Consider the following 15037-nt stretch of genomic DNA (forward strand, 5'->3'; position numbering starts at 1 on the left):
TATTGAAAATCGTCTTCAACTTGTCTTTGAAATAATTTGTTTGGCTCCTTTGAATAAATTTGGTAAGTAAATAGTGTTTTACCAACAAAACCTAGAGCTGGAAAAATATTGATTATTTTCTCAATTTATTGTTTAAAAAGGAACTCTGAGATTCTTTGATATTTTATATTATTTTAATTCCTTTTTTAACATAAGAAACTTGTAATTATTGTTGTTGATGTTTTAAGCAGGCATAGGCCTAACTCAACGTATCCCAAGTGGTATTTAACTATCAATTTTCTGCACTATAAGGATATTTTGAGACTTCATTCATTTTAAATAGAATTTTCTTTAGGTTTGAGAGTGTTATTGAGATAGTCCTATTGGAGATCTATTGGAGAAGCTAAGCTAATTAATTGTTTAAGCTCTGTAGTCTAGGGTACAATTTTGAAATTTTATTGATTTTAATATCTATATATTAATATTGTGCAGTAACTTACTGTATTTGATATTTTGACTCATATAGCCTACAATATTTGATTAATTCACCCATTTTTGCTAAAAATTGAAATATTAATTTAGTTTAAAGATTTTTTGGCGCTAATTATTGAGAGTATAAGATTGTAATATATCCAAGTGTATATAGGTATTGTAGTGGGTAGCCTACACTTTGATGGAAACTGAAATAGGAGCCTAGGCCTTCTGGATATTGAATAGGTCAGAGCATTTTTTGATTTATAGGTTTGTTTTTTAAAAAAAGGGTTATTTATATTGTACTTTTTTCCTCTTCTGCTTACAAAGAATTTGTTTTGATATTAATCTCCTTATTAAGAAATATTTGAATTATTTACTGGTTTGTAATTGGATTTTATCTCTTAATTAAGATTCAGGGTAACCTGCAAGATGAAGTTCACTACCTTTGAACGACAGAGCAAATTAATTCTGAATCGCCTTAAGAAAATTAAGGATCGTGTCTCCACTTTGGTATCTGAAGATATAGGGAGTGATGCTCTTGAGGAATTGGAGCAATATGCTGAAGAAGCAAGCATCAGGTACTCAGAGTTTGATAAATATATTACTCGCTTGACTTCTACTGATTCTATACCTGACTTTGATGCTGAGGCAGTTGAGAAAGTTCAGGATGATATCAGTGACTTATTTATTCAGATTAAAGTGATTGTGAAACCATATCAGAAGGAGTCCACTTCTACTCCTGCTCATGCAAATACTTCGCCTTCTAAGACTCTAAAGTTACCTCCGCTCACTTTAAAAGCGTTTAGTGGGTTACCCGACCAATGGTTGTCATTTCAAGGTTTGTTTGAAGCTTCTATTCACAAAAATGATAAATTAAATGATACTGAAAAGTTCCAGTATTTGATTACCTCTCTTGAAGGGGAACCATTGAATTTGATTAAAAATCTGCCAATTACAGCAGAGAATTACATGGTCACCTGGGAGTTGCTAAAAAATAGGTATCAAAATAACAGGAGAATGATCATTCATTATGTTAATAACCTAATTGACCTCTCTAACATAACTAGTGGTAATAGTAAAGCCATCAGAACCTTTTTATCTAAGTTTCAGGAAAACACTCAGGCTTTGGAAGCTCTTAAACATGAGGTAAGAAAAAACAATATAATCTTGTCTACTATGTTGTTGCGCAAGCTAGATGGAGAGCTACGCAAAAAATTTGAGGATGGTAGAGAAGACAGTCAGAAAATCCCCTCAGTAGAAGAAATCATGTCATTTTTAGAAGATGAATGTACTCATATGGAAGCTGCTAATCTTTCTAGTCTAAGGATATCCTCTGCCTCCCACTCTAATGTCAAATCAAACTCTGATTATTCTAAGGTAACTAATAAGCCTCGTACAGTTCTGCTATCTGCCCCCGGGTTACCTCAGAATCCCAGGTGTGCTTTTTGTAACAAAAGTGGTCATGTGATCTATAGGTGTACTGACTTTCAAGCTATGACTCCCTCCTCTAAATTTGAGTTCATAAAAAATAAACAATTCTGTTTCAATTGTCTTGGCACAGCTCACAGCTCAAATGATTGTAAATCAAAACGTTCATGCTTTCATTGCGGTAAGAAACACCACTCATGGCTGCATTTATCAAATCGCTCCACACCAACCAGTACGCTATCCCCCATTCCCTCTCAGCAAGTGAAAAGGAATGTAGTTGACACAAATCTCTCAGTGTCAGCCTCAGATAAGGAAAAACATCCAGTGGTTGTGTTTTCTCAAAGTAATGTTGTCAAGTCTTCAAAAGTACTATTAGGCACTACCCTTGTGTATGTTATTAACAAAGATGGCCATTCTCTGGTTTTAAGAGCTGTACTAGACTCTGGCTCTATGATTTCATGTTTGACTGAAAATGCAGCTAATCTCTTGTCCTTAAATAGATGGCATAATGGACATAGTGATGTAGATGGCCTCTCTTCCTCTCACATCAGTACCAAAGGTGCTTCAAAGGTAAATATCTCTTCTCTCAATGGTACAGACATAGTGAAGAACCATCCTGTGGTTATATTGGATAGGATAACTTCGGATCTTCCTCAAGCTCGAATATCAGCAGCGTTCAAGAATAAGTTGAAGCACCTAGTTCTAGCAGACCCTACTTTTGACCTACCAAGCTCTGTGGATATGTTGTTAGGAGCTGACTTGTTTTGTAGGATTGTAACGGAGGATCACGTGACATTTGGAGACAACATGCCTATGGCAATGAACTATGTGTTTGGTTATCTAATTGTAGGACCCGCTCCCCTAGAAAGAACCCCATGTAAGGAGGGGACTGTATCTTTACTCACCACTCATGAAGTTGATCTGCATCGTTCCCTACAACGATTTTGGCTGTTAGAAGAACCTCCGCTAAAAATAAAACCCTCTCCTGAAGATGATCTATGTGAACAGTTGTTTTTAGCTCACCATTCCAGAGACTCTAAAGGTCGCTACACGGTCCGACTACCCTTCAAGGAGGCACCCGCTCCCCTAGGCAACTCCTCAGAAAATGCAAAACGTAGATTTCTTTCACTGGAAAAACGCTTAAACGCAAATCCTGAACTAAAAGCAGATTATGTGAAATGTATGAATGATTATATGGAATCTGGTCACATGGAGATAGTGACCCAGGACAGACTTGATGAATCTCAACATTTTTTCTTGCCCCATCATGCTGTAGTTAAAAATGAATCGTCGTCTACAAAGCTCAGAGTTGTCTTCGATGCTAGCGCCCCCTCCTCTACAGGGATTTCTCTCAACCAGACGTTATTATCTGGGCCAAAGCTGCAAAATAAAATTTGTGACATTCTTATTAATTTCAGACTACATCCTATTGTAATGTCCTGTGACATCAAGCAAATGTTTAGACAGATTAAAATGCACCCTGAAGATCAAAACTTTCAGCTTCTCTACTGGAGGAAGGATTCATCGCTCCCCATGAGTATCTATCGATTAACAACTGTTGTTTTCGGCTTTGTGAGCTCCCCATTTTTGGCAATACGAACATTGAAACAACTTGTCCTAGATGAAGGTCAAAACTATCCATTGGCTTCCAAAGTGATGGAAAAACAGGTTTACGTTGATGATTTAATATTTGGAGCCAACTCACCAGATGAAGCTCGAACTACGCAGAAAGAAATTATTGATCTTCTGTCAAAAGGTGGTTTTGATTTGAGAAAGTGGGTTTGTAACCGACCCGAACTAATAAGCGACATACCTGAATCTTACAAGGAAAAGCCTATGTATTTCCAAGGTCCAGATAATCCTTTCTACAGTATCTTAGGCATAAAATGGGAGTCAGAGAATGATCACTTTTCTTACAGGCTTGATATCCCGGAGAAGCCCCTTACCAAGCGAAACATCCTCTCAGCCGTTGCTCAAATTTTTGACCCTTGTGGATATCTTGCTCCTACCATCTTCTGGACCAAAGCCCTCTTACAACTTCTTTGGACTCTAGGACTGAAATGGGATGAACCCATTCCTACTGATGTTGCAGAAAAATGGAACAAGTTTTATGACCAACTCCCTCAACTGAGAAATATTTTCATACCTCGATATGTACACCTGCATGATGCCGTAGATGTACAGTTACACGGTTTCTCAGATGGTTCCGAAGCAGGTTATAGTGCTGTTGTCTACATCCGAACTGTCTCAGCAGATAATAATATCAGAGTGTCCTTGCTTATCGCCAAATCACGTGTAGCTCCTCTCAAAAGGATATCCATTCCGCGCCTGGAGCTTTGTGGAGCACATCTGCTGGCGGAATTGTTGAACTACTCGTCCAACCTAATCTCTCAAAAATGTGAAATCAACTCAATTTTCGCTTGGACAGACTCAACGGTTGTATTATCTTGGATACACTCCCCCCCTTTTAGGTTAAAGGTCTATGTAGCTAACCGGATATCTCAAATTCAAGATTTAGTTCCACCACACATGTGGTCTCACATTTCTACACACTACAATCCCGCAGACTGCGCTAGTCGAGGCCTCTTACCGTCCTGTCTAGTAAACCACAAATTGTGGTGGTATGGACCACCATGGCTGTCAAATCCTACAACTGAATGGCCGGTCTCCTCATTTAAAATTATGAAGAATGAAGAGTTACCTGAACTCAGGTCTGAACCTTTGAATGTTTTGATAGCTGTCAATGAATTGGACATTTTCTCCAAGTTCTCCTCATGGAGCAAATTGTTGAGAGTGTTATCTTATGTTTTTAGATTCATCAAAAATACTCGTCTGAAGAAGAAAGAATCAAGATCCCTACAGTTAGAAGAACTGAATAATGCATCCGTCCAAATATGCAAGATACTTCAATTGTCAGTGTTTCAAGAAGACATTGCACGTCTCAAGTCAGGAAAACTAGTAACGTCCCGTCTAAAGCATCTCTCACCCTTCATTGATGATTCTGGACTCCTCAGGGTTGGAGGTCGCATTCAACACTCAACATTATCATATGCAGCAAAGTACCCAATCATCTTGCCTAAGTCACACCATATAACTAACATTATTATTGATTATTATCACTTGAAATATTTACATGCTGGACCACAATTTCTCCAGGGCATAATCTCTCAAAGGTTTTGGATCCTTTCAGCAAGAAGTGTAATCAAGAGTAGAATATTTAAATGTGTACGTTGCTTCCGTTGTCGGCCTACTCTAACTTCGCAGAAGATGGGCGATCTCCCTCCAGTTAGAGTTACTCCTTCTAAAGTTTTCTTTAACTGTGGAACTGACTTCATGGGGCCGTTTTTGGTTAAGCCAAACAATTTGCGCAAAACTAGCCCTGTAAAGATGTACTTGTGTATCTTCATATGCCTAGCTGTCAAAGCTGTTCATCTTGAGGTAGTTAGCAGCTTGACTTCAGAAGCCTTTATTGCAACCTTGACTCGTTTTGTATCACGAAGAGGTCTTTGCTCAAATATTTTTTCAGACTGTGGAACGAATTATGTCGGGGCAGCAGCAGAACTACAACACATTCAGTCATTTCTACAACAGGAGGAGACTAAGAAAGCATTAAATAAGTTTGGAAATGAAAATCATATAAAGTTTAACTTTATACCTCCAGCAGCACCTCACCAGGGAGGAATATGGGAGAGAACCGTACGAAGCGTCAAATACCACTTACGACGTGTTATTGGAGAACAACTCCTCAACTTTGAAGAATTCCTCACCTTATCTACAAAGATAGAAGCAATACTCAACTCTAGGCCCATCACTGCCCTCTCCTCAGACCCTGCTGAAGTTGATTACCTCACACCAGGACACTTCCTCATTGGAAGCCCTCTACTTGCACTTCCTGAGCCCACATGGGAAGAAGTTCGAAGCAATAGACTCTCAAGATGGCAGCTTGTCCAAGCTATGTCTCAACATTTCTGGAAGAGGTGGCAGAAAGACTATCTCCATACCCTGCAGAGAAGAGGAAAATGGACACTTCCCCAAGTAAATATAAAGGAAGGTGATCTTGTATTAATCCACGAAGAAAATTCTCCTCCCCTCTCATGGAGGACAGGCCGTGTCACCGCAACTTCCCCTGGACCTGACGGACTCGTTCGGGTTGTACATCTTCATACCAACAAAGGACCTCTAACAAGGGCTGTCACTAAGGTGTCTCCCCTCCCAATTGAAGAGTAGTTTCAAGTCTTCATCATCCTCCACCTCTTGTAAAATGTTAAGTTTTTTTTTGTTCTTTTGTGAACCCCATTGTGGTTCACGGGTGGGGGTATGTTGGATATTTAATTACAATATGTAAGGTTTAAAAAGGTTTTTATTTGCACATTGCAGGGTATTTTATTTTATATTTCTGTAACCAAACAAATTATAGATTTTTTAGTTTTTACTAGAGTTATTAGAATCAAGGTAAAGATTTTATTTTATTGTAAGCAATCCAATCCTTTGAGTTTTCATTTTCAATACGCTCACCTGTAGAATTGAACTTTGATCGGGATGTTCCCCTCCCCCGACCGGCTAGATAGTGAGCAGCGTCGGGTAGATGTGCCTTGGACATGGTAGTGACCACGTCATTCTCTCAACGCTCTAATATTCTCCTTTTAACTCTTTTACTCTTTTATAGTTTATTCCTCTAAATTCAGTGTAATTATTGTGATCATCTCAACACCTCGTCCGCCACACCATGAAGACTACCAGACTGATTGAGGGCCCTCACTTCGCAGCAACGTCTCAGCATGGAACTCTCTACTCACAATATAATTGTACAGGTATTTTTAAATGGTCCTTCGGTTGCTAAAAATTACTCACAAACATTTAACAATGCTATATGTGGTATTTTGTGTTGCATACTAAATGCCTAAATCTTTTGTGAACCTCAGTATCTTCTTATATGATTTTCCTACACGAACAAAATCTGGATTTGGAAAAAATAAATGCTGAACTTCTTGATACTTTAATTTAAAATTCAGTCAATATTATAGTTCTTTACATGTTGATGTGCTTTCAAATATTAAACATTTAAACAGTTTGAGCTATATTTACTGACAAATGTTAGTTATTTAACAAGTGGTGGAATTTGAGTTAAATTTGATTTCCTTCAAAAAAAATTCGAACCCATATGTCCCTATGGTCATTATGTCATTTTCCATTTTTATTTCGATTTTTATTTATTGTTTTTCTTGGGACATTTTCCATATGGACCCAAAGTTATTATGTCATTTTCTAACTTTAATAACCACACTGTCTGCGTAATCTTTAAAGGCTATTTAATTGTATCCTGCCATATATATTTCAAGATAAATATGTTCCTTTGGTTGAAAGGAGATTACAGATTTAAACCACTTTAAACCCCAAGAAACGGTCAAACGTTTAGAGAAAAATTCATCTATAAAAGTTGGCTTTCAGGTTTGATATTTAAGTCGGTTGCGCTTTAGTCTGAAATTAGTAAAATTGAGTGAAATAAAAAAAAATATCTACACCAATACTCATGTTAATCTACTTTAAATATTATATTCTTAGCACATTTAACGTGATATTCATACTTATGACTCATACATATTATAAATGTGCTCATTTTGTTTTGTACATATGATTCCAGTGATCTTTCTACTAGATACTGATTTAGTAGGACGTGTCATGTGTTGTGCACCCCTTAAAGTTGGTGAAAAATATAGCAGCTTTCGAAAGTTTGTATAAAGCTAGGTTATGGTAGTATGATCTACGTAGTATTATTGCAAAATGTTTTCACCAACTCGTATGGTGAACACTTATTTTTCAGACTTTTGGTGTAAAAATATTATTTTATAAAAGTTAAGTCTCTGCAAAGTATGATTAGGATAAAGCTGGGGTTTCTTCAATAAAATGCTACGTACAAATGCTTCTCAAATGTTACGTACCCGGTATAGTAAAATAATAATTTATATTAACATTTTTTCATGAACTTATGCTATTGTATAAGCCAATGTACAACATAAAAAAAAAATAGTGCGCAAGCCTACGGTGTAAGTCTTGATATTTCTGAGTGGATGGTCTTGTAAATATTGGGGTTCTCTGCAAGTTTGTTTTGACGACAAAACCAACATTGCTGACACATTTCTATTATATCTAATACGTGTACTCCTGCCTACGGTGGGTCAAATTTAGAATAGCTGCAATACTTAAATGCAGTTTAAGAAGACCAGTCAAAAACAGAGAATGATAATTTGTTTTTTATCTGCTTGATAAGATCATTAGTCGTTACTATTGGGAACTTAAACTCCAATATTATTAAAAAATTCTCAAGTATACTTAATATATTAGAATTCAATTGCTTTCAAAGAAATCTACGAAATGAATTTCTTTCCACAGTGTATTACTTAAAATTTTATGTCACTTTTTTACTAAATAAATTTATTATGATACTACTAATTTATTGTAAAATAATTAGCAGATTTGGGGTTATTTTAATTTTGTATACCTTTAATTACTTCTTTGGGAATAATCAACATTAATTTGTTCTTTAAATATTCAAACCTAGATGAATATGCTTGTTTGTGATTTTCCCATATTTAAGCAAGAAATATATATCGGATATGGAAAGTGGCTGCTTCATTACCCCATTATATATCCGAGGGAGATATTCCAATATCTATATTATTACGAGGGTATTCTCATGAGGGCTGTAGAAACCTTCCTATATAACAAGCAGTCGGAATGTTAGTGTTCTCAGGGGGACCGGCCTACCTGCTTAAATTGGTCTAGGGGTACCATACATAAAATGCCCTTTACATGAATTATTTAATGGGAAACTTTCCTGAAATAGCATTAAAAAAGTTTAAATTGTTAAAAATACGAAATTCCAACTTTTGTTCATAGATTTCATTGTTTGCCGTTGATTTTATTGTTAATTGTAATAATTTAATTAAAGCGTATTTGGTAATAAAAAGATTTGGAGTCAGCTACTACAAAATAAAATATTAATTAATTTTTACACTAGTTAAGAATACAGTGGAAATAGTATTATAGGCCCATTTTATGAAACTTACTTAACAATAATATGTAATACATAATTACATTTCTTTCTTTCCTTCTGGAAGACGCATTAAAGATTTTGATAAATAAATATAAACCTGTAAATAAATACAGGGTCTTCATTAAATAATGGTGGGGTTTTAACTGTTTGTAAAACGATTATAAGAAAAAAATAACATTTCATATTGATACCCCCGCATCCGGTAGCTCAAACAGTTTTGTTTATATTAATTGAAGTTGTATTTTCTTATAAACATGTTTTCCATCAAGGAAAGGCTAAATGTGTAACTAAACTAAAGTTGGTGACACTAGTTTAACGGCCATTTAGGATGTCAAAAACATAGTTTATAAAAATAAACTCGAAATTTAGCTAATCTACTAGAATGAACCAGAGATGCAGTCCCCATTGTAACAAGATAAATTTTGCACGTGTGGGCTGAAATAGATCATCGTCTAAACGTCGGTAGAGCAAGAAATGGGTGTTATGTTTAAGCCTATTAGCTATGTTTACAATCTTTTTGATGTCAGGAATTCAATAAAATAAATAGGTTTTTGGTATTTTTCTCATTTTCTTTTAATTTCATAACTAAACCGCACCATTATTTTATGAAAACCCTGTATATAGAATAAATAAGACCTCAACTAATTAGCATGGTTTCATATTGGAAAAATATAAAAAGGATAAATGTTTTTAAGCTAGATAATGATGATAAATAATATCTTAAACTAAATAATAGCTTTATTTAATTGAAAGGTTTTGCATGATCGTAAACTAAAATAATGTGGTTCTCAACAAATCATGTTCCGCAAACACATAAAACGTTGGACACAGGTTTATTGCCACAGTGAACGGCTGGACATGTTCACTATCCGATTCCATTTGTATTCTGGTTTGACATTACTTTGGAACAACAGGCAAAGCTTAGGCATGTGTTCACATGATCGTAAATTAACTAAGCAAAATAAACTCGTATTTGTTATTATTTTAAACTAAATGTTGATGGAAACAAATCGAATATTTCAATAAGTATTACTTGTCGAAGAGTATACCTTTTCAACTGGAACTAAACGAGGTGTGGTGAAAAGTCAATAGTTCTAGAGACAAAAGATTGTTTGAAGAATTTTTTTACGTGATAAGTGAAATGCCATAGTGAGTTGAGGTTTAATAGTACGAATAGGCTAAACTTTAAACCAAATAATAATATAATTCAATGTGACATTAGTGATAGAAGTTTCAAGATGAAATATGTATTTAATATTATTGGGTTTAAAACTGGGATGTACGAGACAATAATTTGAATCCAAAGGTTAAATGTGAAAATCTATTGAAATAAAGATACCAACTTCAAACACAAAATTTGTTACATTAAAATGTATTACTTAGGTTTAACATACGTTACTATACTTAGTTTATTTGAAAAAAGTCCATCTAAATAATTATTAAATGTTCCAACGTTACGCAAACAAACAAAGTACGGCTTTAATTTTAGTAATTTTACAATGGAGAAAGGACTTGATGGTTTAATTGACCTTTCTTCTTAGCTCGTGGAGGGACGTTGGAAGAAGGTCAGACCATAAACTGTATGGGGGAGTTGTGGTGTGACATTTTACTTCAAGATAGTCGTGGTCTCTATTCCCCCAAAGGGGTTAGGCTTAGCTTTTTTAAGTAATACCTTAGCCAGGAATAAAATAAATCCACAAAAAAATAGTTTTAATTTTTTAACGGTCCAATCACCATCGTTTGGAATTTTTATACCAAAATCCATGAAATATCAAATTAAACTAATAATCTGCATACTATTACAAATAATTATTATATTTTAATTTTCTAAACAAAATTTACTCAGGAGCTAATTCATCTTATTTGAAGCATTTTAGTTTCGCACTACTAAATAGAACAAAATAAAGGTAAGTATAATAACAATTTCGAAGTAAAGACAAAAAATATACTACTTGGATTCTATATGATTTGATATTTTCACCCTCTCTATTTAAAAGAAACACAAATATATTACATAGTAAATAAATATTGTTCAGAATAAACGGTTATTTTTGTAAAATTATAAAAGGTTTTTATAATTGGATTGTAAGAGGGAAAATTCTTTATATTGATTTTCAATATTAAAACACAACATCCTTTTTGGCAGACCGTCACTTACAAATAAAAACCAAGAAACAAGATAGGTTTACAAATCATGCAATAAAATAACATGCTAAATCATGTTTTACCAAAACGTATAGGTTATTTCGTATAATATTACTTCTACGACTTAAAACGTCAGGTAAGAAAGTTATCTTAGAAGTGAGATTAAAGAAAGAAGGAAGTGAACATTTAGGCGTAAGATATTCAAGAAACCTGACTTCCCTGTTTTTATCTCCGTCGTATTTTTTACAGGACATATTTCTTGGCTCTCTTCACATAAAATAAGACCCTATAAATTGTTTTAAGAGGCACGCCTCTAACCCTACTTGACTTATTCAAACAGATTCAAACAAGATAAATTCCTCGAATAATTTAAGCCTGAAAACGATTAGCCGATCTAAATTTCACCCACTATTCTGGAATAGTAAATGTAATGTCGCCATTTTCACAAAATGAGGTTCACTTGATACTGTTTGTATACTTTATTATTCAACAATACACTATTCAATCTTAATGAAAACGAAAACCGCTTAATAAATTTGGAGGAATATTAAAAATCCATACAGCGACATTGTTATTGAAACACAAAAAGAATTTGCCATAAATAATTCTCTTTGCATGTTGAGTATTAAAATAATTATTCTAAAAAAACATACTTGCTAGACAGCCAAGGGAAAATTATTTCATAGATTTTTATCCGGAGAGTTCTTAATACATCGTAAATAGCTCATCAAAAATATTTTTGAAATCCTATGATTTAACAACTTAGTTCTAATCACTCCAAATATTAATCAACCAGTAATAATTTGTGGAAGTTATATAATAACCAAGTTAATTATTTGCTCGATTTGTATATTACACTCTCTCTTAAATTTAAACTATGCACTCCTCGTGTGATACTAGTTTTACATGTGAATACTCAACATAAATGTGGTTGAACAGTGTTCATGTTCCTGTGATTTACATCGAGATAATAGGGCCATGAGAGAGCGATTAGTGGAATCATATAGCAACCCCGCTCCCTTCACTTCCTGTTCTTTGCTATAAAGGTTCACCTGAAGCAAGACTCAAATAGGTTCTATTCCGCACCATAGTTTACTTTTAGTTGTTATCTTACTAAAGCGTTCCTTCAGCAACTTCCTACCATTTACTTACTTAACTTGGAAGAAAGTGAGCAAGGCTAGTAATGGAACGCAGGACTTTAGTCCCCAAGGTTCCTGGTTCAAAACCAGCTAATCACAATAATTCTATATGAATTATTATTGATTATACCAGGACGCTGTAGGCCTATGTATCATTGTAGTCTGAAGTCATGTGTAAAACGGTTCCAGTCAAGACATAAGCGTCCAGGTATATGAAGGTGAAAACAGATATATAAATTACTGTTATATGTGAGTATTTGCCTAGGTAGCAGAGTGGGTATATTACTCACCTGGTGATAAAAATGTTGCTGTTTCCACCCTAAAAGATTTCAGTGTGGCTTTATAATTAATAGTCGGAAAACGGTGTCAGCTGTCCATGATCATAAATGAACCTGCATTAAGGATCAGCTATCAATTTACTATTTTAATTGGATGTTTAGGTTTCTAAGGAAAACAGTAATGCACAGTGTTTTTAACTGTTACCATGAGGAATACGCCGACAGCTAGTTTTCACTTTGAATAGTAAACGAATTAAATTAAATTAGTTCCAGCGGGTATAAATAATTTGAGTGAACTAAAATATTAATAGACATAAATTTCCAAATTTTAGTTTGATTCTTTCCCAACCTGAAATGTATGAATGTACTTATTCAAATTTACATAGCTTGCCGTTAGTTAGGATGAATATTTAATAGTCTTAGCAATAATATTATTATATTATTATTATTATATTATTATTTAATAGTCTTCATTAACTTATTATTTGCTACTTATGTATAGTTCATAGTTTGACAAAATTGTATTAATGGAGATACCGTTGGAATAAATAAATAAATAAATAAATAAATAATAAAATACACATTTAATCAGTTATGCTAGTATTAACTCTTATCACCCAAAGACGAAACCCTATCTGATATTATTCTTACTGTAGTTCAGCTTTAGATATGTAACAGTAAAAGATTATTCAATTTTATTCAAATCTATTTCATTTGATTAGGGATGTTATAGTTTGATATATTTTAATTGGTAGTGTTCGTAAACATCAAACACAAAACTTTTAAAATTATCTTTCTAAAGCCCTAGTCAATTTTAATCATTATGTTACCACAAAAGGTTATTTTTCTAATAAAAAAAATATAACAATGCTGCAAATGTTTGACTTACGATATATGTTTTACCAACGTATTTCTATAAGGATTAAAGAATGCCCTAATGGTCGGATACGTCCTCCTAATGTCTGTGTTGGCAGGACCATTGATGAATCGGTGCAATAATCCGCTGAAGGCGGGGAAACCGTTAATCTGTCTGAAGTGATCTTCCCCCTTCCTCCCGCACAAGTCGTTTGGTCTGGCCGTTATATACAGAGAATGTCTCCTTATCTAGGGAACAGGTCTTATAAAGCAATAGTTGAATAGACATTAACGTAATAAACCAGAATAACAAGAGTCATTGGAGCCTAGCTGTGCTAACTCATAAAACAATTACAAAGCTAAAAATAAAATCTCTAATCCCACAGGAGAATGCTAATAACTCTTCAAATAACTTCTTGATCGGCTTTGTACGTGTTATTAAATTTACGGAAAGTAAATAAAAGAAATTTAAATAAAAGAATGTATTCGCCTATTGGGTCTGATGATGATTGGAGTGTCCAATCGAAATCGATCACCACTTACCATCTTTTTGGTATATTTACCGTCTTGTGAGTAACAGTATAAGCGTAAATATATGTTTTAAGTGTTATAAGACGTATCTTTTATTTACGTAATAACTTTTCAGTGGCTATTTGAAATTAACGCTGCTCTTATGGTGGACTAATCTAATATGGCCGTTAGCCTCCAAGGACCCTTTTGGGGAGAATACATAAACACAAGCAATCTCACAGTACTCTAGATATTTAAATTATAACCACTGGTATTTAGAAAGCTATTTTGGCATGATAAACACTTCAGCAGTTGTTTTAAACTAATCCAAAATGGCCACTAGCCTACGAGGATTTTTAAGAACACGTAGCATGTAGACATTTTCTTAAACCTTCTTTCCTCCTTTGACACTTACATTATGACGTGGGATGACAGGGTCCTTTGTCGACATATACTTTCTTTTTGCCTTTAAAACTAACCGTTGACACCTGGATAAAAAAAAATATTTTAAATGGAAAACCCTTGTATCGCCTTGGTGTAACTGGAAGACTATAACACAGTAGGCCACTATTAAAAATTTTCTACTATAAATTTAGGTAAATTTATTAACTTAAATTTGTTTAAATAGGTATATATTATATTGTTGTAATGCTTTCATAGTTTTTGGAGATTAAAGATCAACCTTGATTGCATAACATGTCTAATATCGTTGTTTATAATTTAATGATAATCTGTTACTTATATTACATTAATGCATCTTTAATCTGAAACCTAAAGTTGTTTATAACATATGTATACTTATTCAATGTATCACTGCCCTAATACTAAATTGAAAAAAAAAACAAAAAAAAACAACTCATTCCACGTATACAAATTTGGACTAATGTAAAATCCTCTTCATATAGTTTTCCATTGTAACATGAATAATTATGAATAAATACATTTATGTAACTTTAAAAACTGTTGGTCCAGAAGAGAATTTGTAAGCTTAGAAACTTGTAATGGTTGAAGTACTTACTAAACTAATAATACGATTAAGATCAACAATTTGATGAGTAATCGCATGATGCGTATGGACTTTGGAATGCACATATGTATTTAAAAGTATCCAATACAATACTTACAAAACATTAAATTTAGTAAACAGGGAAAATAAATAAATAATTTGTTTTCAT

At 33.9% G+C, this 15037-nt stretch overlaps 1 protein-coding gene across 1 annotated transcript; it reads left to right on the forward strand.

Moving 5' to 3' along the window:
- Positions 1-1629: 1629 nt before the first annotated feature.
- On the forward strand, positions 1630-6108 carry LOC129000676 (uncharacterized). The gene is made up of 2 exons (XM_054427638.1): positions 1630-1830; positions 2140-6108. The coding sequence occupies exons 1-2, from the start codon at positions 1630-1632 to the stop codon at positions 6106-6108; spliced, it is 4170 nt and encodes a 1389-aa protein (XP_054283613.1).
- The last annotated feature ends 8929 nt before the right edge of the window (positions 6109-15037 follow it).

Source organism: Macrosteles quadrilineatus, unplaced genomic scaffold (assembly GCF_028750875.1).
Source record: "Macrosteles quadrilineatus isolate MER2022 unplaced genomic scaffold, UCM_ALF_1.0 Scaffold_8__2_contigs__length_117827958, whole genome shotgun sequence".
Taxonomy (NCBI): Eukaryota; Metazoa; Arthropoda; class Insecta; order Hemiptera; family Cicadellidae; genus Macrosteles; species Macrosteles quadrilineatus.

What these genes read in the sequence shown, in the direction of transcription:
- LOC129000676 (XM_054427638.1), top strand. Translation starts at nt 1,630, where the DNA reads ATGTTGTTGCGCAAGCTAGATGGAGAGCTACGCAAAAAATTTGAGGAT. An exon ending in CAAACTCTGATTATTCTAAG is followed by an intron (nt 1,831 to 2,139) that starts GTAACTAATAAG and finishes ATTCCCTCTCAG; the next exon opens with CAAGTGAAAAGGAATGTAGT.